The 27809-nt window shown below is 42.8% G+C and overlaps 2 protein-coding genes across 7 annotated transcripts in view; one reads left to right on the plus strand and one right to left on the minus strand.

Moving 5' to 3' along the window:
* Positions 1–177: 177 nt before the first annotated feature.
* Positions 178–3901, plus strand: ndufab1b (NADH:ubiquinone oxidoreductase subunit AB1b). The gene is made up of 5 exons (XM_039826084.1): positions 178–393; positions 1485–1604; positions 2027–2114; positions 3462–3582; positions 3690–3901. Exons 1-4 carry the CDS (start codon positions 223–225, stop codon positions 3551–3553), a joined length of 471 nt encoding a protein of 156 aa, XP_039682018.1. The 5' UTR covers positions 178–222; the 3' UTR covers positions 3554–3582; positions 3690–3901.
* Positions 3902–10320: 6419 nt separating this feature from the next.
* LOC120575358 (trinucleotide repeat-containing gene 6A protein-like) overlaps positions 10321–27809 on the minus strand; it is a 37685-nt gene continuing 20196 nt past the window's right edge. For 3 of the 6 annotated variants that reach the window (XM_039826087.1, XM_039826085.1, XM_039826086.1), the window contains exons 6-27: positions 25520–27556; positions 25177–25375; positions 24569–25041; positions 24287–24418; positions 24011–24196; positions 20405–20590; positions 20028–20194; positions 19698–19775; positions 19280–19447; positions 18213–18368; positions 17536–17655; positions 17132–17269; positions 16828–16914; positions 16522–16693; positions 16179–16307; positions 15511–15681; positions 15293–15433; positions 14533–14640; positions 14147–14377; positions 13843–13913; positions 12907–13046; positions 10321–11987 (exon numbers count right to left, since the gene is read on the minus strand). In XM_039826087.1, coding sequence (XP_039682021.1) covers positions 11639–11987; positions 12907–13046; positions 13843–13913; positions 14147–14377; positions 14533–14640; positions 15293–15433; positions 15511–15681; positions 16179–16307; positions 16522–16693; positions 16828–16914; positions 17132–17269; positions 17536–17655; positions 18213–18368; positions 19280–19447; positions 19698–19775; positions 20028–20194; positions 20405–20590; positions 24011–24196; positions 24287–24418; positions 24569–25041; positions 25177–25375; positions 25520–27556 — 5639 coding nt within the window. In that variant the 3' untranslated portion in view covers positions 10321–11638. The remainder of the gene's footprint in view (positions 11988–12906; positions 13047–13842; positions 13914–14146; positions 14378–14532; positions 14641–15292; positions 15434–15510; positions 15682–16178; positions 16308–16521; positions 16694–16827; positions 16915–17131; positions 17270–17535; positions 17656–18212; positions 18369–19279; positions 19448–19697; positions 19776–20027; positions 20195–20404; positions 20591–24010; positions 24197–24286; positions 24419–24568; positions 25042–25176; positions 25376–25519; positions 27557–27809) is intronic. The other 3 variants (XM_039826088.1, XM_039826089.1, XM_039826090.1) reach the window with 3 other exon arrangements.

Consider the following 27809-nt stretch of genomic DNA (forward strand, 5'->3'; position numbering starts at 1 on the left):
AGCTGAATTCTATCTCCTCTGCAATTTTGCATTTTACCTTTCATCAAAGTCAATGTTTATAGTTTTATTTTTTGATTGTCTATTTAGTAAAAAAAAAAAATTGTAGACAGCACAAATTAAATAAAGATGCAAAAATAAAAACAGCTTGAGTTGTGCGCATGCGTGACCCCGTTTCTTCTTCGCCTTGCACGCTGGGAACCACCAGAATCACTTTTCTCCGTCATGGCGGCCCGTGTCCTGCAGCAGTGTGTCCGCACGCTCGCCCGGCCCTCGCTGAGGCTTTCCTCCGGTAACCTGGCTTTCAGAGCCGCTGTCGCCCCGGCAGCAGCCATTCACCGACCTCTATCCTTTGCCGCAGACAGCCGGAGGACGCGGTGGGTCGGTCAGAGCAGGGTGAGTCTCCGGTAACATTGAACAGCCGTGGCCTAGCGTCAGTTCGCTGCTGTGACCTACCGACGTCTTTCAAAACTGTCAGGCTGACCTAGCCCGCTAAACGTCTATGATGGCATGCAAGCAGCTTATTTTGCAATAAGTAAAAAATCTGTTGGCGTGACATCCTGCCCGAAGTTCACGAAACCTTGTAACGTTATATTTTTGATAACACAACAGCCATGTTTTGCTTGTTTGCTAGCTAGCTAGTTAGCAAAGTAGGTGAGTTCATTGACACATTTATGTTGTTGGCCCCTGTGTCCCCTGCAATCTGGAGCCATATGGAGGATGCTTACATTTAAACCTAATCGCTTTAAAGGTCATAATAAGGATGATGTCAAGTTACAAGTCATTATGCATAATGCAAGTTATATATTAGCCTACCTGAAGTCAGTAAAGACTACGGTATTTATATATTATAGCATATTTCATTAAATGGAGCCATAACAATAGAGGGAAGAATACAAGAAATGTAAAATTTTGATGACATAGTTGGGACTGATCTCAGGTCATCAGGTAGTTTGTTTCACAAAGCAAAAAGCACCCTCACTGGATCTGGTTCTCTTTTCTCATTTCAGTATAGTTAAAACAGCTGATAATCTAATAAATCAAGACCAGACTGCTGTTAAGTAGGTCATACATTATTAGTATTGGAGAGTCAAACCATATAAGTACTTAAAGACTATAGGTAGGAATTTAAAGTTGCTTTTGCATTGCACAAGGAGCTAGAAGTGATGGCACATGTTCAGGTTTGCTTATAGCCACTTCCTGTTATTTTTCAGCACAACCCAGGAAAGGGTGTTACTGTAGTGTAACCTGTTGGATATGAATGCATGAATAATAGTGGAATAGTACCCTGCTTAACAAGCACTTTTGAGCTCCAGCCTGCAAACATTTTGACCCACAGATGGAAAGAGAGCATACAGAGCTTCAAGCTGATTCAGGAGTTGGTATCTTTGTGTGATCGCTGCCTCTTCGCTGTCTGTGTGATGGCTTTTGTCCACCTCATCATCCCTGCTCCTGACCCCCCAATGCTCTTCCTTCTTCCTCCTTAGAGCCCCTCAGTGGGAGTTTTGTGCCGACAGTATGGGGACCTGCCCCCCCTCACCATAGAAACCATCAAAGACCGCGTCATGTATGTCCTCAAGCTCTACGACAAGATCAACCCTGAGAAGGTGAGAGAGAGAGGATCAACTAGCGTAGAAAATCAGGCCTGCTGCTTCGGCTCACTGACCGCTAAAACAAGGAATGCATTGTGAACAATGGATGCGCTGTGTCTGTTACTCAACAGGTTACATGATGTGATAATGTTTTTTGTTTTAAAATGTGAAGAAAAACCTCAAATCTTTGAAATGTTTAATGTTTTTTTATATTGGATTTATTTATCATCAATTTTGGACCTGCTTAAACAAGTGATTTTATTATAACATGCAACAGTTTTACTTTGTGCTGTAGGTAGATCATCCAGCTAATGAGAAGTAGTCATTCATAAATGCTAGTCGGTGTCTGTTTGTAATATCTATGATTCATATCCAGACAGAGATGAACATGGCTCAGTATGCCATTTCTAATGTCCGTGTTCCTTCCTGCTCCACAGCTGCAGACAGCCTCCCACTTCATGAAAGACCTGGGTCTGGATAGTTTGGACCAGGTGGAGATCATCATGGCCATGGAGGATGAGTTTGGTGAGTCAGCACGTCGTGTACCTGATGGGCCGGGCTGGGTTCGGACAGATATTTAGAAATGATGTTTGGGTCACATCAGCGCGATAAGGCATTGAACATTTTAAATTTAAAAAAGCTTAATACCGCCTGTGTTAACGTGCGCTTGTTTCCCCGTGTGCGCTGATGCGCTCATCTGTTGACATTTCCGAATGACCTTCCTACAAACGTACATGTGTCATTTGTATGAGGGGAAAAACAGAGATTTTAACCGGCTCGGTTACCGCTCTGTCGGACGCGGGCCGTGCTCGGACAGAAAAATGCGGCCCGATGCGCACTCTAGTGGCTGCTAGTAGTAGGGCTGCAAAAAATTAGGGAAATATCTAATTGCGATTATTTTGACTGATATTGCGATATGATTCACGATATTGGAGGAAATGATAAGTTTTGTATCATTATTCTCATTATCATTGAAAAAAAAAAAAATTGAAGTGTGATTTATTTTTTTTGTGAGGATCTGTACCAAACAAAGATTTATTTTTATTCTTATTTTTACATTTAGTCTGTATGTAGGATAGGATTTGTAGGATAGGATTTGTAGGCCGCGATGTCTCTGCAAAAAATGCGTCAAATATGTGGAAAGTTGACGGGAAGACAACACAAGGGTTAACAAATATTGCGCCCCCCCCTGCGATTTGGATATTGCACCAGTTCATATTGCGATATCGATAAAATTGCGATTAATTGTGCAGCCCTAGCTGCTAGTCTGTCAGGGGCGCACAGTATTTAAGGGAGTTTCCCCACTGTGTGTGTATAGTAGTAATTAGACGTTAAACTGAGAGACTGGCTGTGCTGCCTATTGAATCATTGATTTCCCAGGTTTATCTGTGTTTTTTGCCCCCAACGGTGCCTCCAGGCAGCGCTGCCTAACAAGACAGCTGATGACGTCGACAGCAACAACTGAGAAAATGTGATGGATTTTCACTTTTTTTTTTTATTGTTTTTTTACATTTTGTTGACCAAACAATTCATCAGGAAAATGTGCAGATTAATCGATGATGAAAACAGTCGTTCATTGCAGCCCTATGTCTTAATCCTAACGCAGAACCAATTTACAGATATATGGTTTTCATTGACAGCAGCAAGCCGTGGAGGTTTACGTAATCCTATTTAGGTTGGCATGAAAAGGTTTCATCTGTCTGTGTGACGTTCTTTCGAGTAGAAATGCAGACTACGTACTGTATGTGCACGTCAGCAGCCAGCTGGCCGATGGTTACCGTATCCGTGTTGTGTTCAAGTACAACTTTTTAACAGAAAACGTGAGCCTGCGTTTCTGACCCTTCTTGTATTGTGTGTGTATTTCTTCTGTAGGCTTTGAGATCCCCGACGCAGAAGCAGAGAAGTTGATGACTCCCGAGGACATTGTACAGTACATCGCAGACAAGAAGGACGTTTATGAATAACGGGTTCTCTGCTATAGTTCACTACAGAGGCAAGTCTCTCTGTCACTCCTCCATCTCAGTTACACACGTGCATTCTGTTGTTGGCTCATTGGTTCCTGTGTAGTCACTACTCACCAGTATTGTGTATTTCTTCCAGAGAGGTTGACCTCCCAGCTTGACCCCCGCAGGAAGTACATTTCCCACTTCCTCCCCGTCTGCTCTTCTGTGCATTAGGGCATCGTCGACGTCAGCTGCCGTGTCTCTGACTGTATTTAAATGAACATGTTCTTTCAGAGCTTAGAGAAAAACAAAATTCAAAAGTTATATCACAGTTGTTTCTTTTTTTTTGTTCCTTGCAGTTCTACAATGTGGTTTCGATGTATAATTTCTCATGAATAGATCAATAAATACACATGCTGTATAGTTGTGTGTCTCTGCTGTGATATTCATTCCCATATGACAAGAGGAGCATTAACATGTCGAGTTAAAATGAATATCAAAATCTGAAAATAAAGGTGTGGCTTTGATACTAGCCATGTAGTAGAGTCTCAAAGTCACACTATTTTCAACCCACAAAACAGAATTCAGTCCTTCCAAGATTGGTCATGTTACAGAGGGTCCAAGCAGCAGGTAGAAGACCTGAGCTGTCCAACAATCTCATTTAATTTTTTGAGGTCAATGGAGAGAAAATGAGTCATGGTAGCAATCATATTCCTGGAGAACTGGTGGGTAGGATGAATTATAGACCTTGATGCACTAATATTCTGTCTGATAACTATAATTTTGTTGTTAAAATGTAGCAAATTCTTCACATTTTTCAGTAGACAGCATCTCTGGAGTTGTAGATGGATTAATAATTCGATCAAAAGTGGAAAAAAGCACTTCACTGTTATTTTCAGTAATGATTTTAGAGAAGAGACTGTCTGGCCTGTTTCATCTCTTTATTACAGTGATTAAGTTGATCTATATATATATATATATATATATATATATATATGAATACTGAACATGGAGTTTGGTTTTTCTCCATTTGCGTTCTGCCTAGCGACACTCTTACTCTTCATTGAATTTATATTCAAATTAATTTTTAAACTGACTTTTGTCCATAAACTGTACAAATAAACTTAGTGTTTAAACAGGATACTGTGACCAATGAGGGGAAAAGTAACTGTACATTTCCTCAAGTACTATACTTTGGTAGTGTTTTGAGGTACTTTATGGTTTCTACTTCATTTCAGAGGGAAATATTGTACACCACTATTTATCTGACAGCTGTAGTTACTAGTCACTTTCCAGATAACCATAAGTACAGTATATAATAACCTTATAAAATATGAATAAAAAAATCTTTTTGGCTTGTGACCTCTTTACACTGATAAGTTTATATACACTGACCTAAAGGATTATTAGGAACACCTGTTAAACGTCTCGTTAATGCAATTATGTAATCACATGACAGCTGCTTCAATGCATTTAGGGGTGTGGTCCAGGTCTAGACAATCTCCTGAACTCCAAACTGAATGACAGAATGGGAAAGAAAGGTGATTTGTGAAGCCACAACACGAACAACCTTGAGGCGGATGGGCTACACCAGCAGAAGACCCCACCGGGTACCACTCATCTCCACTAAAAATAGGAAAATGAGGCCACAATTTGCACAAGCTCACCAAAATTGGGCAGTTGAAGACTGGAAAAATGTTGCCTGGTCTGATGAATCTCGATTTCTGTTGAGACATTCAGATGGTAGAGTCAGAATTTGGCGTGAACAGAATGAGAACATGGATCCATCATGCCTTGTTACAACTGGGCAGGCTGGTGGTGGTGGGGGTGTAATGGTGTGGGGGATGCCTTCCTCTCAATATGGGCCAACATTTCTAAAGAATGCTTCCATCACCTTGTTGAATCAATGCCATGAAGAATTAAGGCCGTTCTGAAGGCAAAAAGGGGTCAAACCCAGTATTAGTATGGTGTTCCTAATAATCCTTTAGGTGAGTGTATGTCACTGGGCCAATTTTCTGCAGAACCAGTACTTTTATTTTGATACTTTAATTTGCTGACATTACTTCTGCACTTCTACTTCAGCCGAAGTGTGAATGCAGGACTTTTACTCAAGTATAATATATCTAATATTTCTTTACCACTGGTTTAACCTTTGGGTTGACTCCGGGTCAAATTGACCAGTTTTCAATTTTTGTTTTATATCAGAAAATATGGGACTTAGAAATAAGCGCTGAGAATGTGTAGAAGAGAAATTTAACAATTTAAAATGTTGGAAAAAGCAAAAACAAACTGAAATTAGGCCCAAAAAGAAATTTCAAGTTTGACGGGAAGACAACACAAGGGTTAAATTACATTTTAGATTTAAATGATTACAAATATTACTTGGTTTTACCAAGAAGCAGATGAGGAGGAATAAAGAGCCAAGAGGAAACCGCTGAGTCATTGTTAGTCTTTTATTGTGGGTTGTACCCAAGTTTTACAGCTTTGTATGACGGCTGCAGGAGCCAGAGGGTTACAAACAGTAATCAGTATACGAGTACAGCCAACAGAAGACCTACTACTTACTACTCTACACCTTAGTACAGATTCTCTTAAGAGCACTAAAATTCAGAAAAATAGGAGAGAAAAAAAAATTAAAAATACAGAACAAACCAAGCAACAAAGGAAGGAGAATAAAAAGATTAAATGAAACCAAACAGACAGCATCAGAGGAGACATTCATTATTAGAGCACACTGGAGTTGGTTTTCTATACCTTGTAATATCAGGCGACTTCGTTTTTGTCAATTTTTATACCCATACAAATAAAGATTGTCCTTCAAAAAGTGCAGTTTCCCCCCAAAGTTTAAGATAAAATCCTTTGATGACCCGAGGAAGACATTTGAAAATAAAAAGGTACTTCCCGTTTTGTTTGTAAGAGAGGAAGACTTCCTCTGGTTGATTATAGACACTGTTGTTTATATTTTCATATATATATATATATATATATATTATTATATATAGTTTCAACAGTCTCCCAAAGCAATGTGCATAATAGGTTTACAGGTGATCCAACTACACACTGTGGATTGATAGAATCTCTATTAAAAAAAACATTGTAGTTGTGTAAAATTTGCAGTTTCACCGGCCTCACTCCCCTCGGCTTATCGAGGAGACAAGCTGTGAAAATAAAGAAATGGACTTTGCAAATCTTAACATGTCCTCCTCTCCTGCTACAACTGGCCCGACGGTTGCTAGGTAATGAAGTTTTTTTTTAATTATTATTATTAGTAGTAGTACTACGATTCAACGATGGCACATCATGTTTGAGGAATATTACTGGGAATTCCATCTCAACTGTTTCTTAAAAAAAGGTTTGGGAATTTTTTTATTTTTATTTTTTATGAAAGAAAGCAAAAAAACCCAAGGTGGACATGGAAGCCTGGGTTCAACACTCCACTGCATAGTCTCTCTGAGCGACTCCCATTTCCACCCTCAGTGCTGTACCCCCCACCCCGCCCCACCCACCCACCCACCCACCCACATCTTTGTGCTGGTTAGACTAAAGCTTTTCAGGGTTTTGTGGATTCATACTGAACGTAAAATGACAAAAAAAATAAAAAATAAAATAAAGACAGCAGATTCTCACAGTTTTTCTTTTTCTATTTTTGTGTCAAAAAGAAAAAATAGCCTTAGCGCTTTTGATCGACAGTAGGAGCAGTTGGGTGTGCATTATGATATAATATAGCATTTGCTCACAGGATAGTTAAGTCAAGAGAAAAACAGAGTCACATTATTTTTATTAAACATTAAAAAGTAGTAGAGTTTCACCAGCCAGCTTCCCTCCTTTCCCACCCTCCTTTATTCCCCCCCCCCCTCCTCTGGCCCTGTCGGGAAGCTGCTTGGCAGCCTTGGGGATTGTACATTGCTCATGGTGGTTTTCACTTACTGAAAAAAAGGTTTCCTCACATCATCCTTTTGCAAATGACAATTTTTTTTTCTTCAAGCATTTAACATTGTCCAGCTTTTTCAATATACACACTTACACATCAACCAAAAAAATAAAAATGTATCAAGCCTTTCCTTCCCTCTCACCCTTGATTTGGCACACACACACACACACACACACACACACACACACACACACACACACACACACACACACACACACACACACACACACACACACACACACACACACACACACACACACACACACACACACACACACACACACAGAGCTGGGAAGCTAAACAGTAACATCAATGAGAGGCGATTTACAGATGTTGCTTGTCCCTTCTCTAACAGCATAGCAATGCTGCCTCCTGAGCTGCTGATCAGACGTCAGTTTGTGTCCCACTAATTGGTTAACGTAAGGATACTGAGGAAGGACAAAACTGCGCACAGGTGAGCACTAGGAGAGAAGCACTGTCAAAATCAGAATGAACAAAGTTTAAAATAATTTCATCAAGAGCAGAAAGGGAATACAGACCATTTAGAGTTCACTTGCCCTAGACCTCCTGTCAGTTTTGCGTTTCCTCTCCTGTAGTTAAGCTTAGGAGTTGGAGATGGAGAGCTGATCCTGGATAGGCCATCAAAGAGGCTAAGTGTAACCCTGTGTCCCTGAAAAGCCAGGAAGAACCAGCCGATCACAAGCCACATCCCCTTGCCTGAGTCACTACGGGCCAGCAAGAAGCCTCACCCCGTTTCAGTCAAGCTCAAGACACGCGCATCTCCATGTCAACAGCCACCAATGATCACCATGACAACCAGGCGTGGTCAGAACAGTAGTCGAATACTGATTCAAAATACATAAACAGTGAGCAATGGCTGCTTTACTCGATTTTTTCCCCGTGCGGCGGTTCCAGGTTTGACCCTGATCCTGATCAGGTGCTAGAGAAGGCAGCTCGAGGCTCCAGCCGTCACTTCTACCTTTGAAACCGTTTTCAGCTACATTCTGGCTCCGCTCAGGCGGCGTGGCGGTGTCGCCGCTCTGACCCAACGGCCCAGTGAACAGGGAGAGGTAAACCTGGAGAGGACGACAACCCCCCTCCCTCTTCTCTCGCTACCTCACTGGGGCCAACGAAAGCACCATCTTCTCTAGTCATAACACACACACACACACACACACACACAGAGAGATAACACACAGACAACTCAGACACACCTGAAAATTCAACCTACACCACCACGCTGTCTGACCATCCATCTCGGCTTTGCTCTCCAGTCGCTCAGCCTTTCCTCTAATCCACCAAAGTGCAAAATCCAAGGCTCCTCAGTTCAATTTGTCCAATTAAGTCAACTCAAAAACAAATGACAAACATGGTTTAGATGTTCCACTTGACATTTGTTACACAAAACAATATATATATATATATATATATATATATATATATATATATATATATATATATATATATATATATATATATATATATATATATATATATATATATATATAGACACCTATAGACACACACAGTTTAAGCAAAGAGATCTGGAATTAAGTAAACTAGTCTTTTGTATGATTGAATTATTTGGTAGAGAGCAGTTCAATACTGGCACACACCACTGTCAAGTCTGGCTAATACTCAAGGTTCTGTCTCACTACGCATGCTTTAAAGTTGTTAAATATTCACGACTAAACTTAAAAAACACAACTTAAGCCAATGTTTCTAGTACTTCTGAAATAAAAACCTATATCGGAAGGGGGAAAACACGCACACACAACAGGCTTAACACAGATTAATTACACAATGAAGAAAAGAAATTAAGGTCCATGGCTTCGCTAATGCTGACTTCTCTTTAACGCACTCTCTGAAGCTTTAGTTTTTCCCCCCCGATAATTGTGCATCATAGTAACTTAACAATCAATGGTTGATAGGTAAATGTATTATTCACACGTGTATTTTGTCAACAAACATCCCTGGTGGATTTACATTCACGCTGTTCTCACACACAACCACAACTCCTTCCCCACCTCCCACACTTTCCCCTACAATGGCAGAAGTCACATCTGCCGGTACAGAGCCTCCTAACACACACACACACACACAACGATTCATCAGGTCTTGAACTTCAGACGAGTACCCCTCACTCCCCCACCCAAAGAAGAAAAAAGAAGAAAAAAAACAACAGTACAACAATACAATCATATTCTATTTGTAAACAGGTAGAAGCCACTTGACTTGTTGTTGCATCTTCGGACACAATTAGGATCAAGGCAATGAAATGTGGACGACTTTTGCACTGTTAAAATATTATCTTCAACCAAAACGAAAAGATTTTTAAAGTTTTTCTTTCCTTTTTTTCAAAACACCTTTTGTGGCAATGAGAGCGATTAAAAAAAAAACAAGTTAAAGTTCGCATTTTGATGTACTTAATGAAACATTTAAAACATTGTGTGAGACACGGGGAAAAAGAAAGAAAATGGAAAAAAAAAAAACGCCTCTCAGTAGGCCATGTGAGAGGCTACAGTATGCATAGATACAGATTTGCCTTTCTCTTGGTTTATAAGTCTGACAAGACAGAACATTTTCAACTGTCACACACACACACACACAATAAACACTCCCCACTTTTCAGTGGAGTGGAGGAAGAGGAGGAGCAAGGGAGCGTTGGGATTTCTACAGCCCGTCCTCCACCCCCCCCACATTAGGACCCCCGTCCCTCAAAAGACAGCATATTGAAAGCAGTGTGTTGAGCTTCTCCAGCTTAAAGCAGTTATTTGGCAGAGAAAATAAAACGTACAGACCTATACATAGTTTTCAGTGCTAGAAGTTGGATTTTCCTTTCCTACAAGGAGTAGTGTTTTTTTTTTTTTTTTTTTCACCTACAAGGGGGGGAAAACTGGCTTGATTTCCTGAGAACCATTGCTGGTTATTTAGCAGACAAAGAGGAATAGTTCAAATAACCAACACCATGGCCAAAAACACTGATCCGAATTCCCAGAGTTACAAAGCATCGTCTTCATCCTCAATAAGAGTTTATATTTTTCGTAGTTTTTCATTTGTTTTTTAAATTTTTTAAATTTTTTAAATTTTTTTTTTTTTTTTGTTGAGTATTTTATATTTTATTCCATCTTCTCTTTAAAATGAAGAATGAACACACGTTCCGCCTCCTAAGTCTTGTAAACAAGAGGTTGCAGTGTGGCACCTCCAAAACATTGAAAGCCTATTCTGAAAGTGCTGTTTCCCCCCTGCCCACTAGGGGGCTAGTGGGAGGGCTTGCTAGATAGGCCCCGCCCCCTACATTAGGGCGGGCGGGGCTTGCTAGTCCCAGCTGCGGCTACAGTCCTTTGCACTGCAGAGCTCAACGTTCTTTAGTTTTAAAACAAAATTGGTGCAATACTTTTTAATGTCACTCTTACTATCACCAGATAATCCTCCTAAGTCAGCTTTTTTCTTTTCTTTAACTATCTGTTGATCTTGAACTCCACGACAACGCAGTAAGGTAGGCGTGCCAAGGCAGAGAGGAGCGCACACATACTCATTTACACACGCAGTCACACATACACACACAAAGTACTTCCACACACATACGTGCGCGTGCACACGCATACACACATACGGTAAGGACCTCAATGAGTAAACAGCTACACTGGAAAAACTGGCTGCTCCCTCTATATTGCAGATTATATATACTGAGAAAAACCACATTCAGTGCAAAGTTAAAAAAGCTCATACTCCAACATTGTCAGCAAACAAATGCAAAAAAAAAAAACTAAAATAAAACGTTAAAAATGAAAATAATTGGAATTCAAATAAACATGACGAATGAAACAAAAAAAAAATATATATAATAATGAGCTTGATTGAAGCTTTTTTCGGTCTGAAAGAGCACTACCTGGAAGCAAATATCCATCCGTTCACATTATAGAATTGGCCTGCATGATTCAAGTATTCCGACTGATATGTTTTTGGGCTAAAACAAAGTGGACATATGTGCAGAGAGAAACGTAACTTGTTTTCCACAGGGGAGACCCCGTTTTGTTTTATATCTTGTAAGTGAGAAAGAGTCCGACTAGTGCCATTGCGTTTATAACTACTTTTTTTTTTCCATTTTCTTCTGCTGATTATTGATAATTCTCTACTGACCCTTCCCCCAACCTGTTTGACTGGCAGGCGGTTCACATGGAGTCCCCACCCCCTGTCAGGTGATCCACCGGGAGGAAGGAGCTCATTGGAGAAGGGCTGCTGATCCTCCCCGCCTCGGTGCCACTGGGGCTCCCCCACAGGCTACTGGAATAGTTGGGCCCGCCCCAGAGTGAGGAGCTGCGGAGTTCACTGCTGTTCCACTGGTTAGGTTCAGGAGCGCGGCTGGGAAAGGGGTGAGACTGATCCATTCTGCTCTGAGAGGAGCCAATGGCCTGCCAGCCAGAGGAGGGAGTGGCCAATGACTGCCCTTGTGCAAAGAAACGATTGATTTCCTCCTCGCTGGCAAACTCAGCCAGAATAGTAGTGTTCCCCAAAACACACCTGCAGAGAGACAAGTGAGACACAGCGTGTGAGTGTGTCTGGTGCTCACAAACATCCTGTGGCTGGACTCTACAATAGTAAATCAGACATTTTGACATTAGGGCTGTAACGAAATGCGATATGAAACCAAAATCGCGACACTCCGATCCACAAACCTGTGTCACAGAGTGAGAAGGCAGAATCGCGACCCCATCCAACTCCCAGAGTTATCCTTCCCGTCCAGATCCAATGCTACCACATCGTTAAATTACCACTAGTACTACCACCACCACCACTACTACTACTAATAATAACTGTAAAGACGGCTAAACGCAAAGGCGGCCCTGGGTCGGTTTCCCGACGGTTCAGTAAACTGCCGTTAGCATCCTCAGCACCGGAGTTAAGTGCTGACCGGGTTTGGATTGCTGGCTGGCTGCTAGCTGGCTGGCTGGGGGCTGACTGTGGATGAGTCCCTGGGGCTGTTGTCAGCGCTCATCCTGACTGAAGCCTTGCAGCGCCGGGAGAGTGAGGCAGACAGACAGGGCTGTGCTAGCTGGCTAAAGCATTAGCATTAGCTACTTGTCAACTAGCACCTTTATAGTAGGCACCAAAGCACTTTTCCTCTTCGGTCCCCCTACAGGTTGGAAGCGGAATTGTCCATTACCAGTACCATTACCATTATACTCATCTCATATTTGGAAACACTATTTTAAGGTACAAAATAATCTTTGGTGTTGATAGATAGATATTGAAATCAAATAAAGTTATTAAAATCAATCAATATCAATTCCAATTAATAATTGTATTGAATCGTGGGTCAAAAATCGTGATACAAACCGAATTGTGGGTTTGGTGTATCGTTACAGCCCTATTTGACATGCACGGTTACTGTAAATCATTAAATAATTAAAAGTAGTGTGTATGTGCCAGATGTCCTTACATGTGCAGGCTCTTCTGGGCTTTTGCGGCCTCATCCTTGGAGCTGTAGCATACCACGGCGTTACCGTGTGGCAGGTTGAGGTGGAATGTGATCAGAGGGCCGTGCTGCATGCACAAGGTCCTCAGGGTAGAGCCATCAATCTGTGAGACAGACCAAAACAAAAACACACAGACGGGGAAAACCGGGACGGTTGTTAAGCAACTGCTGACAAATATCGTTTTGTTCTCAACTGCTATTGTGACAGACTCTGCCCATCATCTGCATAGCTCATTTGATTTACTTCCGTCTGGTAGACGGTATAAAGTACCTTTGGTGAAAAAGGCCAAGTATAAGAAGACTTTTATCCCAACCGCCGTGGATATTTTAAATAGGAAAGGGGAGGCATCTTAAATTGTGTGGTTGTCTGTTGTATTGTTTGTTTGCTGTATATTGTTTGTTGAGCCTCTTGTCTGAAGACAATTTTTTACCCCCTGTGGGGATTGACAATAAAGCTTTTTGAATTTGAATTGAACTGCAACGCAGAAGCGTTTTGAATTCACCAACGCTGTGATTCACTCCTCTGATTGGCTTCGTCTCCATGGCAAGGGCTGCCTATGCTCATGGGTATTGTAGTATTCTGAGCCATCCGCCACGACAAAACATGATTTCTCACAAACAAAGTTGAAACAAATCTGGAGCCCATAACATTAACGGCCATTATAATGAAACATTAAGTTGTTAAATTTGACTAATTTAGTGGCCCGTCGGTGTAATTTTGACATAGGTCAACCGGAAGAAAGACAGTTTTGCATTGGCAGAGTGCCACCTACTGTACCAGAGGGAGAGTTACTCCCGTCATGCAATGAACCAGTGAACCCTCCCACTTTGCAACTCTATATAGGATGACAATAAAACAAAAACACAGATTAAATGTTACATTTAAGTACATGCGAGTACCTGAGGTGTGAGATTTTTCAGAACAAGCCATTGGGTTCTCCCTGAGCTGCTGCTGTCACTCCAACTGGAACCTGCCAAAACAAGTGGAAGGGTAAAGGTTAGAGCTGTCCTCAAGCCATACAACAAGTATGAAATAATTGTCCCATTCACAGTTATTACATATCCCACTCATGTTCACCTACCACATGTAATGTGTTTGAATGTATACTTATTGAGTTACTGACCAAAATGAGTTTGCCTTTATTGTAGTTCACCCATACTGAAGAGTTCATGATTAGTTATTTATGTCTTTCTCTGCTCTCACCAGGTGTGTATCTGGATTCAGAGGAGCCCCACCCCCCCAGCCTCAGGGCAGAGCCGTCCCAACCGGATGGGGCAGCGCTGGGCTTCTGGCTGGTGAGGCCAGGTGGTGGTCTGGATGGGGCTGCCACAGACAGCGCCTTGGGAGGCAGGGGGACCTTCCACAGCTCATGGGCCAGGGAGGAGTTGGACACAGAACCGCCGCCAGGAGACCACTTTGACTCACTGGGTCTGGCTGCAAGGAGAGAGGAGAGCAAAGTGAAATGTTTTTGTTGCATATAGACAAAAGCGTCTCTAACTTCCTAACTGATCTCTCAAATTTTGAATTCTACGAACAGATTCCCCCATCTGACATTGTTAAAGATTGTATGGCTCAAAGATGGAGCATACCTGAAGTGCTTTGTGCTGTACTGGTGAGGGAACCGCTGTGGCTGGAGGCACGAATGGATGACCAGGCACTGTTAGAAGGCATCGTGGTGTTTAGTGATGAGGATGGCCCTGGAAAACAGAGAAAGAAGGGTTAGCATTTGATAAAATCTGAATCTAGCATCATATCTGCTCATCAAACATGAATCCTTTGAAATATCGTATTAAATCTATTCCGGTTTAGCTTTCAAACATTTTTTGTAACACAAATAAATAACTTGATATTTAGGAACTAAAACTCAACTGAGCTCATTTTGTTGGCTCAGAAGGCAAATCTAAATCATGGACCACATAATGTTGATCACCTGACACTACAACTGGATGGCATAACAGATGTAATGTTGACTAAAATTATGTTAATCTGACCCATTACAGGTGTGGCTTACAATTCCATTTAAAAACTAGAGACAAAAATCACCATCTTTATTAATACAAGCTAATGAGGCTCATAAAAAGACAGCCAATTTTATGGTAGGGTGGTGCTTCTTTCTCTAAGAAACCATATTTGATCTGGCTTACAATTGCTAAAATCTGTCGGTGACTGCTGTCATTTCAAACCGTAAAACAAAGCCCATACTTCCTAAAGGTTTTACACATTGTTCATTGCTAATAAAAGGAAAAGAGATAAAAGATTGGATAGGAGATATAAAAATGTAAAATGGAACTCAAAAACAACTAGCAATCCTAGCTTGTGTTTATGTCCGGCCATGTGTGCGTGAGCTACCGTTGTTCCTGTCCCTGAGGTGGTCTGTGTCACGGACGGTGTTGATGGAGAGGTTGTTGATGACACTGCCGGGGGTCACATAAGGGTCAGTCTCAGGGTCAATGTTGGGGTAACCTTTCCAAGGCTCCCCGGGCCGGAACTCTGCAGACACACAGACTGTGATTAGCAGTTTTCAATGCAAACATTTTCTTTGTTTGTGCATGTGAAAGCTTGTGTACCTGGGGGCCAGGTGACAGTGTTTCCATGGGGCGGGGGGGAGTTGGCACGGGGCGGCCAGCCATCGCCCACCGAGCCCATTGATTGGCCGGGGGGACTCAGGGGAGATGGGCCAGGAGAGAGGAAGTCATAGAAGGGAGAGTCTTCCAGACGCAGCCCAGACGACATAGCACCTGTGGGACAAACACACACAAACTTAAGGATACAATCGCACAGACTAACATTAATTGGTTTGGTTATACACCATAGTCCCAACACAATTTCTTTTAACACTTTTTTTTTTTCAATCAAAAGTTGTAGTCAGCATATATGTTCATAAGCGCATTTTAATAAAACAAACTTATTTTTTTTAGAAAAATATTCGTAATGAGGTGACAAATTAAACAGCAACTTTTTTTCAAACATTTACTGCATAGCTGATGTCTAACTGAAACAGAAGTATTGCAATCTGTTCAATGCCGTGAATTTGTTTGAAAAAAAAAAAAAAAAAAAGTCAGCGTTTGTCCAATTACACTGAGATTTTAAGGCAACTTTGTTTGTGGTAGTCCGTACCCCAAAAGTGCTCCTAGATAGACAATCACTAAACAACTCTGATGGCTCTTTTAATATCAACAGGCCAATCTGATGCTACAGCATGTACGGTCATAAACAAACAAAGGTTATTCTGTACCAGGTTTGCTGTTCTGCTCCAGAGGGTCAGTAGCCCAAAGTTTCTTCAGTCTGGACTGGGGCGGCTCTTTGTAGCTCACAGCTCCGCCACCACCCATGTCCAGGGGTACATTCAGGTTAGAGTTCAAGCCTGATGGAAGGGATGAAGGAAGAGATGAAATTCAGTCACTCTAAATTTAAATTTATAAAGATATTCAACAGAAATAGTCAAAACTAAAAAGGTAATTTACATATTTAAATTTTACAGGCAAATATATACAGCTAAATGTATAGTCTTTAAAATGTGGGGGAATATACAGATTAAATTGTTTTTAAATGTATTACTCTAATAGCAGCTAACTTACTTAAAGGGAAGTTAAAGGATCCGAGAGCAGCAGCATCCTTCTGCATCTCAGGGGTATTGTGGGACAAGTAGTTGTCCAGGTACGGTTTGTGTGGTGGGGCATGTTTCAGCAGGGAGGGGTCCAGGTGACGTGGTGGCGGCATCATTGATGGAGACGAACCAATAGGACGTGTCTAAGGACAGGGGGTAGGAGGTTTGAGAAACCAATCAATGTGGTGGCACCATGTAGACACTTCTATTTCATGAAATAAAAACTTAAATTTTGGGTGTAATGAAGCAGGATTCAGAGGGATTTTTAGACACACACCTGTTCAGTCGGTCGTCCCACAGGCATGGCTCTCTGGCTCTGAGCCTTCTGCTGTTGTTGCTGCTGCTGCTGCTGGAGGAGAAGACGCTGCAGACAGACAAGAAAAATGTGAATAAAAGCAGTTTTCTGATATTTTTGTATCTCTGAGATTAGAGTTTTGCAAAACATTTACTGCATACTGCTGCATACTTCAAATAGATTGACAGAGTTAGTTGCCAGTCTGACATTGTACAAGGTTTACTACTATATGCATTTGAGTGCAGATAAAACATTTGTGTTCAATTGCATGTTCCCATCACTCTACCTGTAACTGGTTGATCTGGTTGAGCTGTGACAGCTGGTTGAGCTGGGAGAGTTGGTTGAGCACAGCCACCTGCTGAGGGCCAAACAGAGGGTTCAGACCTCCGTTACCTCCTGGGTACTTCAACATGGATGGAGGCACCTGAACACAAACAAGATTTTCGTTTTAGTTTATAACCGGTCGTTCACATTTTCCTATGAATTATATGTCACAAATCAAACAATGGATGAGCGTGGGAAAAAAAAAGGGCAGGTAAAAATCATTGATCAAATTGCGTAAAAAGTTGATGGTTTTTGGTGGAAAACATAGCTCAACTCTTACACCCATAACAACATAGTAAACAGTGGATGCAATGGCACCTGAATGAAATGAAGAATCAACAACAGTGTTGTATGTGCATGTTCTACCTGAGAGGGCAGAATGGGTGGAGGCACTTGGTTACGGAGGTTGGGTTGGGGGGGGACCTGGGACTGGGGGCCACCTCGGCCCTGTGCTACACTGCTGCCACCCATCATAGGGTTTACATTCTGAGCAGGGAAGACACAAACACACACAAACAAATGGTCAAACAACTTGTAACAACCTAAAAAATGTTGCTTTGTCATAATGTCATGGGACAGGACAGAGATCATCATAAACACTCAGTGTCTTTGTGATCTCAGGCTTTTAAAAGGAAACTCACGCCAATATAAAAGCGTTTTTTAACTGACTTACTTTCAGAGCTAAGATGTTATAACAGAATTTTATAATCTGTCCCCTACTGTGCATTTAGAGATGTATGTATCTGGTGGAGCGGCAGCCAAGCCGTTTCATGATTATGGCGGAAGCGTAGTGTTGCAGAAGCTGCTCTGCAAATGGGCCGTGTATGCATACGTTATGTCCAATTACATGTTCAATGCGGTTGATTGGATCAGCAATCGAGTAACCACAATTGGACGATATTAAAATAGAAGCCATCGCCCAAGCCTAGTAACCTGCTAGAATACTATAGTGTTTCACATAACATGAATTTCTTATTGTTACCATCTTAGGGTTTGAGGCTCAAGACTTAATGACAACATCCTCTTCATCCTATCACACTCACCTGCAGAGCGCCCCCAGGAATAGAGTGGGCAGGAGACAGCCCAGAGTCGAGACAGGGGATAGACTGAATGGAATTGGAAGGGGGAAAGCTCATGCTTTGACTGGAGGAGAGCTCATCAGAAGCTGGGTTATTGTAAGCAGAGGGGGAAACTGACAGCTGCAGAAGCAAGGCCAGGTACAGAGCAGATGGACGGCAAGCACAGAGGGACAGGAAGCACATCAGCAGCCACAAAAGTGCAGAGAGAGAAGGAGAAAAGAAGGAAAAGAGTTAATTTTGCAGAAGAGACGCAGAAGGAAAGAGCAAGTGATGCGACGACAGAGGAAACAACAGGGGAGAGAGTGTAGGAACACATGATAGAATACGAGTAAAATAAGATGAGTAAGAAAGAAGTAAGCGATGGGGAGTTGAAAAAGAGAAGGTGGCACCAGAAGATAGAAGTCAGAAAGATAGAAACAAAGATAAGAGACCAGCAGCATTAAGTGAAGAAGGAAAAGAAGTAAAGCCAAACAAACCCATAGCTTTGTATATAACCACGCAAGGGAGTTCTTCCAGTATTGCAAAATTACAAATCACTTGCAAAACTACTCATTGTTATTGCAATGAAGCATGTAAGTGTGCATATTTAATTGGCTTTTGTTGCTCATAAGTGACACGGCCTAACCAATAATTCATAATGATGTGATACGTCACGCAAACAGCAAGGATCAAATGAAACATCCCTTTTAATAGTCCACACATCAAATGCAGTGTGTTAGAACAGCCACTGTGGGGCACAACAGGGCTGAGAGAGCACTACCCAGGCAGATTTAAAGCAGGTGACACAAGAGACTCTTCCACTCCACACCTACTACCTCATGATCACCACAATGGCTTGACCAAACCTTTATCTAGTAATGTTTTGGCACAGTAGTGTGTGTATAATATCCATGCATTAAGTGCCGGTGCAGTATTTCAGCTTGGTAAAACGCGGTTGCTGACTTTCTGTATTCTCAAGATGTGTTGCTGTGATCTGTTCTTTACTTCCCCCCCACATAGTATACCAGGGGAACTTTGATTTTTCAGCATACCTTGTCATAGTAAGGGCTGCGATCCATGGCAGACTCCTTGTGAAGCTGGTGTCGAGAGCCTGGGTTCTTGCCCATTACTCCATTGAAGTCTCCCATACTGCCCATGTCCATACGCTTGTCCTGCACCATCCCTGCTCCTGTCTTCATGGAGTCGTCAGGAGAGTCTCGCTGCAAGGGGAAAGAGGAGAAAGTGGGATTATACAGAGAGAAAAATCAAATATTGCATTCATTTATCATTAGTGAATAAAGTATTAAAACATTTGAAAAACTAAAACGTGAAGTAAATGCAAATGAATCACATCGCTGCACATGAACAAAGTTGGATGCATGAACTGTATGGCTGCCACACAACCATTTAAAGATACTGGATTTTAAAGTGAAATAGAGCTACAGTAAAACAATGAGAAATAGTACTTACAGAGAAGTTCATGCTGTTGAACTGGTTGATGAAGGGTTTCATCCAGGGTTCATCCTGTTTGTTGACTGGTTTGGTTATCTGAAACATAGCAGACAGAACAATTATTGACTGGAGACACTTGTAGTATTAGCAGGGTGTCCTTTTAAGTGCTTCTGCAGGAAGAAAAAAAAAATAAAATCCATGCAGAAAAACGTTTCTAATCTGTTGAAAACACAAGTGGCTATAATAACTCCAAAAGTTAACCCATGATGTGCTTTGCTTTAAAGTCAGGTGAGAGCGGGGATCAATGTTTTCATGTTGAACAAATGCCCAAAGCCAAGGTGAACTAACCTTGCTGGAGCCTTTATGCTTGTAGTTCCAGGTGTTTTGGTCGTGGGACCTGTTGTCCTGTTGGCTGTTGCTCCACATGCCAATCTCCACCTCCTCTTCCTGGTCCCAGCTATTGCCCATGGCCGCCTCCTCACCACCCCATGTCTCCATGGGCTTGGGACCTGGAGCTACAAAGAAGGTAAAGACAAAGGAAGAAACTGAATACCAACAAGTGATTGTGTACAGTTATATTGTTCATTTAATGCACTTCCTCCAGGAAGTTCTCTCTCCTGCCACTTTGCAAAAAAGTCAGAGTTCAAGGTCAGCCAGAACTTACAGTTTCAACCTAAACATACTCTTCAGACACAGGTTTTTGTTAAATATTCATGTGCGCCTACCAGACTTATGCTGGCCACCCCATCCAGGCCCAGACTCTCGGTTATCCCTGTTGGGTTCTTCCCAGGTGGTGCTGGCTTCCATGGGCTTCCCCCAGGCAGATGTCCCGTTGTCCACTTTCACAGGTGGGGCGGGGGTAGGTTCCCAGGTTGAGGACTCCTTCTTCTGGGGGTAAGTCTCACCCCAAACTAGAGGAAAAAAGTGAGGTACACATTAGAATGAGGATGTACTTTCTGTGGTGTTGTCTTGAACCAATTGTGTTTTTGCATTCATTTAATCTTCTTAAATGATGATGATGATGATGATGATGATGATGATGATAATAACGTCATTATTTTAAGACTCAAACAAATCTGAAGCCCCAAAGCTAAAAAATACACACAGAAAGGAGAGCTAAAAACATTTATCTATCAACACTCTCCGTTCCTTTACATTTGCTTTGACCACAGAGAGGCATTTTAGAGAGCTGCATTAAGTCACCATGGTCACTCTCCCTTAAGTAGTAAACACACAACATTCAGCCTGCGGAAACAATATGACAACATTCCCATTGACCTATTCCACTGCATGTCCTCACACAAAATTATCTTGTAAATGTGTCTAACCCTATTTGTTTGTTTTCGTCCCGGTATCACAGCTCTCCCCATTTGGAGTAGGGATGCAAAGATTATAAATTGTGGACAATTAGTCTAAAAAAGAATTAAATTAATAATTAATTCATTACACTGCTAATGTATGAAATTACATGAACACTTTAGATTTTATTTATTTTGTTATTTATTGCTGCCTTTTGAAACAGAAATAGCAGAGTAACAGTTTTGAATGTTTTGAAAATTATTATATGATCAATAATCAACCTTTTATTTAAATTAATCTGAAAATATTAGAGACTAGAGGTGAATCAGTCACACCACAAACAAAGACAGTGCTGTCCTTAAGAAGAAGTTGGCCCTTTTTGGGCTAGAAACGGCCCTACTAGCTGGTGTCTTAAGTTGAAGGAGCTGCTAGACAAGATGCACCTGTCACAGGGAGATGCACAGCATGTTGCCTAGGAATAAATGTCATGAGAGATCTCTTTGCAGCCTGATGTCCCATAGGGGATTAAGAGGAGTAAGTAAGTAACGTTAAGTGGTAACGTTAGTGACATGATTGAGCTGTTTCAGAGTTTTGCCTCGTACGACTATGAACGTATCGCTATTGTCGGCTCCCTCACTGTAAATGCAAACGCCGGCTTCTGACTTGTTGGCCGTTAACTGTAATGTTACCGTTAACATTAAAAAGGCTAACGTTAGTTAACTGGTAACTGGTAACACTCGGTGTAGGGGAGTCTTAACCATTAATTAACCATGATGTTTTAAAGCGTGGTTAATAGTGAAATGGGTTAACCGCTGCAGCCCTAATTTGGAGTAGCCATATCAGGCTTGTTTGGACACTTAGAGTTGGAGGGTTTGTGGCATCATGTGGAAAAACCAAAAACAATCTTTCTTAGGACCCTACCCACTATAACTTTCCATATTTAAAATTATGCTACAAGTTTACATTGTTTTTCTCTGCAAAAATCAGAGCTCAGAGAGAGCCCTGCTCATTGCCCTGGGGAACCCTGCGTCAACTTGCTTATGTAAGTGTTGTTTACTTTAACTCTTGTAGGTGAGTAGATGAGTGCACGGGACCCTATGTACCCTCAAATGTGAGACTGTGTGTGTGCGCAAGTATGAGTTCAAAAGGCTCCCATTACAGCTGACCACCCAGACCTGCTACTTTCTCCCTCTACAGGAGGTGTTTGGGGAGATGCCAGGGATACCTCCCTGTAAAAATAGGACAGATCATGGGGTGGCCTCAGGCTCCAGTGTCCCTCATGTGACTGGGCGTTCTTGCACATAACACAAAGAAACATGCACTCACAACTGAACAAACATGCAGAGGTAGATGCATATACACAAATCAGCACATACATGCATGGTATAAGGCAGATGTACACATTTGCTATACACTCGCACACAAACGGGTGCGTGTGCATTTGCACAGATGCAAACACACACCAATTGACAAGCTGTAACCCTAGCCTGCAGCTATTGCTCTGCTTATGTAGGTGCATCAGTTGATCTAATAAAAGGGGATGACAAACACAATATTTGTGTGCATAGGTTTATTAAGGTGTCTGACAAGGTATGGATTTTAAGACTAATAAATATATTCCTTCTAAGACCGAATCAACAGTCCAATGTTCTGTTTTTAAAATTGTTCAAATATGTGTGTTTAGTTACACATCTATGAACATATCTATTGTATTGACCTCCTTTCACTCACATCACTTTCTCTCCAATTATATTTAAAAAAATCAACTAAAATGAATCAAAATCAGTAGCTGGTTAATCTGCCCCACCCTTCACAGCCATCCACTTTGCTGCTCCAGTTAGCTCGCTAGACAGCAACCCTGAATAACCCCAACCACCCTTTCCTCTTCTCCCCTTCTCAGCCCACTTTTACAGAATAGCTGCCTTACTCGTAGTTTTCTCATCTTACATTGGACCCATTCCTATTACTAGGTCACCAGACCTCCTCCTCTACCACTCATGGGCTCTCTCACTCTCTTATTCTCAAACCAAACAAAAGCCAGTTTTTCTACAGAAAGCAGAATTGGCGGATGATAGAGAAAGGGAGGAGGGAAAAAAGGCGAATGAGAGAGGAGAAAAATCAATGCTCTTAGCATTCCAAAGGGATGACTCAACCGGCTTTACAAAAAGCCCTCAACATAGACAACACCGTAGGGAGATGGGGGAGAATGGCTGTACGTGTTTGTTTTCTCTCAATGCTTCTATACAAATTGTGTATGCTTTTGAATACATTTGTGAATGTGTGTGCATCCACACTTTTTGCATTTATACTGTCTAAATCCTTTTAAGACCTTATTTCATCTATTTCAAAGAGTGTGAGAGGGACTTGCATCTTTTTATCCATTCAAGGCTTACAGACTGCACCAGAAGGCGTGCACTTACATGCTCGCACCATTTTAGATACTGGCACATGTCCCTAGCATTTATATATGAACCTCAATATCAAACTAAACAAAAAACATGTTAATGTTAATCTGCATGCTAATCCACCCAGTCTGTACATATTGTCAGAACTGTCCATTTGAGATTGAGCAGAACTAAGGAATCGATTGACACACTGTCATTTAAGAGCGTAACGATGAAAGAAAGCACTGCAGGCTAAAAACATCTGGAACATGTAAGTAAGATATGTGGTAACCTGGCTGCTAAATCTATCTGGGCCAACAGTATAAAGTTTCACTCAGTAATGTTAGAATAGTCTTCTTTTTTCTTTTTTTTTTTACATGAATGCACATGCACATGATTTTGTACTCCTGTCCATTCGTGTTTTCATAGTCAAAGCTGTGTAAAAGCTAGTCTGGCAACTATTGAAACAGGGGTGTTTAAGTTTGGTTTATTCTTAACTTATTGAGCCTATGTATAGCATATATTTCTTTAAAAAAAAACTGTGATAATAAAATGATAAGCAAATTAATTCATCTGGCCTCTGTCTACTCTTTTCTAACATACAGGTGTGTGTGCCTAAATTGTGTGTGCGTACATATTCCAACTTACCAGAACTGCTGCTTTTGTCCTGGGTATGAGTCTGCATGGGCTGAGGAGGAGGATGCATCGAGCTGCGTGCTGGGTGGGACTGGTGCTGAGTGGATGGGCCTACGGCCTCCTGGTCTGATTGGCCAGTCCTGTTCCACATGTTGACAGGTCCACCGCTGTATTTACCTAAGAAGAAAGTTGTTGAGGCTGAAAATGAAAAGACTGAACTTTCATATGATTTTGTTCAGGCTTCGCACGGCTCTTTTTGAAGAAATTCATAGTGGGCTGAGTGTTTACCAGGGTCTCCCCAAGCTGCTGTCCCATCATCGATCTCCATCCTCCGACGAACAGACTCTGGAGAAGGCTCTTCCCACCCAGTTGCTACTTCCTCTTTCTGACCTGCAGTGGGCATTGGGCCTCCCAGCCAGCCTGATGGAAGAATACATAGTGAGTCATCAATTTTACATCCTTCCACTTCCTTGCTATACATTGACAAATTTCGTTAACGGCATGCAACTAAGAAGGACTTGCTCATAAACAAAAGGGGGAAAACATGGGATGAATAATCCTAATAAGTACCTGTGGGCTTGTTAAGGGCTGGATTGCCTTTGGACATGTTAGATTCTGGACCTTTTCCCCACTCGTTGGAGGGCTTGGGATTCGGCTCTCCCCAGTTCTGGGCTCCGTGGTTGTTCTTCATTGGCTCACCCCAGCCCTGGCTGTTACTCTGAGGATTGGGTTTGTGGACTGAGTCGCCCCAGTTGGAGCCTGGGTTTGGAGTACTCTGGTCTGGAGTATTTGATCCTCCGCTCCCTACCCAGGTATTGCTGCTGCTGGTGTTGGTTCGGCTTTGCTCACTCCAACATCCAGAGCCTGACCGGTCGCTGTCGCTGTCCCAGCCTACTGAGCTGGCACCTTTTTGGGGCTCCCCCCAGTGGTTGTTGCCCCCTGTTCTGGCACCATCTCCACCATTACCCCAGCCTTCACTTCCATTTCCACCATTGGAACCCCAGCCCTGATGCGGTTTGGGCCCATTAGTCCACATATTGGACCTAAACAAAAACAATGAAGGTCATCAGTTAGGCATAACATCAAAATTACAGAAAAAAATTATACTACTTGCTGCAAACAATATGTCTGCCATGGTATGATCAGTATTTCTATAATGCCCAAACATACAACATTACCTGTCATCTTTGTTAATGTTATTGCTCCAGGTGTTGCTGCTGTTGTTGTTGCTCCCTTTGTAGCTGGATCCATCGTTCCAGGCATTTTGCCCACCTCCTCCACTTGCTGGGACTTTGCTGTCCCACCCAGAGGATGGCCGCTCTCCCCAGCCAGAACCTCCTGTACCTGGGCCTGAGCTGCCCGGCCCACCCCCCCAACCTGCAAGTACATGAAAGGGAGATCGATCTTTAGCCTACTTTTGTGTTCTGCAATTGAAATGTGTGTTCTAAAATTTTAATATTTTCTGTTCAAATCACTAAAATACATTCACACAAAATTGTATCATACACATTAAAGGCCTACCTCCGGAGGTCTGGGAGGGAGCTGCCGGTGTTGCTGTGCCCCATCCGGAGCCTCCGCTGCTTTGCTTTCTTTCGTCTCTATTGGGAACCTGAAGCCGATTGTTAGCAGGGGAATTGACATCCCAGGTGGTGTTCTGCCGTATGGGTGTCTGTCCCCATCCAGTGTTGGACAGAACCCTCGGGTCCACATCAGCCTGCAACACAGCTGGTAGTATGGTTGCAGGAGGGACGACTTTTCTGCGATTTCCCCCTTTTGGCTGACTGCCGTCTCTGTCTGAGCTGGATCGGCCTCCGGAGCTCTCTACGCTTCCCTCACTTCCTCCAGTGCGACCCCAGCCTCCAGTGACACTCCCCAAGCCATGGCTTCCACCTCCTCCTCCCCCTCCCCCTCCCATGCCCATGGCGTCATCTTCCAGGCTCTTCCAGCCATTGTTGGCAGAGTTTCCTTTATGACTTCCAGCATCTGAATGGTTGTTACCAGGAGTTGTTGATCCCCATTCTCCATTTGACATCTTGTTGTTAGATGTCGAAGAGGACGATGAGGACGAGGAAGAAGACGACGCGCTGCTCCCCCAGGGGCGAGGTAACCCTGCTGGAGGGCCCATCGTAGTTTGGTTCCCATTTCCTGGTGTTTGGCCTGCAGAGGCTGGGATTTGATTTGAGCTGATACCCCAAGACAAGTTGCTCTGAGTCTGGTTTGGGTTATTGGCGGGCCCCTGGTCCCAGCGTGGGGCCCCAGTGTTATTGTGGTTATTATTACTCTTGTAAGCAGCAGTAGAGGAGATTTGGGGGTTCCCTGCCTGCATTAAGGCAGGGTTTTGGGAGTTCACAGTGTCTGCATTCGGGGGGCCCTTATCTCCAGGGTAGGTAGTTGCGCCCCAAGGCGTACCGAAGGTCCCAGAACCCCCCAGCTCTCCTTGGGGGTGCTGGGGGGCTGATGAGGGGTTTCCATTGGCCAGCGGACCCCCATTCCCTCCTCTAACAGAGCCCCAGGAACAATCCCCGCTGAGTTGGGGTGAGGCGGTAGAGTTTGGTGGACTAGAGGTCATTGTGGCATTAGTAGTAGTAGTAGTAGTATTCATCATAATAGTGTTATTTGGTCCATTGGATTCAGTGTTAAGGTTGGTAGGTTGTAGGCCACCATTTCCACTGTTGCTGCTTCCTAACACATTGCTGCTTGCTGTACCATTATTCACCTCAGTGTCTTCCATCATACTGCTGTTTGGAGCTGCCATGCCACCCCAGCCCAGCATCGGGCCCTGTTGGGGAGCTATACCCAGTTTGGAACTCATCCCCTGAGCCTGTGGAGGCCGTTGGCCCTGGGACACTGGGCTTGGATTCTGCGACCAGGCACCATGGTTGGCATTTGGGTTTAAAGTGTTTGGGTTTAACCCTACATTGATGGAGGGGGTGCTTCCGCCGGTGGGGATCATGTTGCTGCCCCATACACTACTGTTATTGATGGGCTTGTTGTTGTGGTTACCCATGTTATTGCTGCCAATACTGCTGGAACCAGCCACAGAGTAGTGGGAGGACCCGGTGATGTTATTATTTCCATTATTTGCACCGCTGATGGTTCCCATCCCTCCACTAATTACCTGACGACTGTTGCCGTTGCTGTCTCCGTTCGCTGAAACACCGACAATCATGGTAGAAGTCACCATAGAGGAGGAGGGAGAAGAAGCTGTAGAAGACACAGAGGAAGAAGCATTTGCTGACATCATCATCACTGTTGTCACAGGGGCGAGGTTTTTCTCTGAGCCGATCGAGGAGCTAGAGTCTGCGTCCATGCATTCTGATGCCAACTCAGGGTCTGATCCTGACCCGCAGCCAGAAGAGGAAGAAGACGAAGAGCAAGAGAATGAAGAAGAGGAGGGAGGCCAGACAGAAGAGTTGGTTGAAGAAGGGGGGTTGGGTTTGTCGGCACTTCCTTCTACTAGGACTTTGCCCCAGTTACTGTTGCCGTCACTGCTGCAGGGAGAGCCAGAGGACCAGGGGGAAGGCTCATACTGGGAGTCTAAGCCAGGATGCTCCAGACCTGGAGAGAAAAGGACGGACATGGCAGGGGGTACTGTCAGGATTGGAGTTTTTTTTTTTTTTTACATTCTTAAATTTGAGAAAAAAAAACTTGTCAAGCATTATGCAAAAGGTGCCGTATCAGCATTGTCAAGACAATTGTAGCATAGTAAAATGTACTATATTCAATAAAACAACAGATGTGGTTAAAATTCCCCTCATTCAAAGACGCTTTGAGATTTTTCAATTTCCTCCAACCTTCAGCTGCCCAACTG

Source organism: Perca fluviatilis, chromosome 15 (genome assembly GCF_010015445.1).
Source record: "Perca fluviatilis chromosome 15, GENO_Pfluv_1.0, whole genome shotgun sequence".
In the NCBI taxonomy this organism is placed as follows: Eukaryota; Metazoa; Chordata; class Actinopteri; order Perciformes; family Percidae; genus Perca; species Perca fluviatilis.

Excerpts from the sequence above, each read along its gene's own strand:
- ndufab1b (XM_039826084.1), top strand. The coding sequence starts at position 223 with ATGGCGGCCCGTGTCCTGCAGCAGTGTGTCCGCACGCTCGCCCGGCCC. Across the intron at positions 1,605-2,026 it reads ACAAGATCAACCCTGAGAAG|CTGCAGACAGCCTCCCACTT; the intron begins GTGAGAGAGAGA and ends CCTGCTCCACAG. Across the intron at positions 2,115-3,461 it reads GGCCATGGAGGATGAGTTTG|GCTTTGAGATCCCCGACGCA; the intron begins GTGAGTCAGCAC and ends TTTCTTCTGTAG.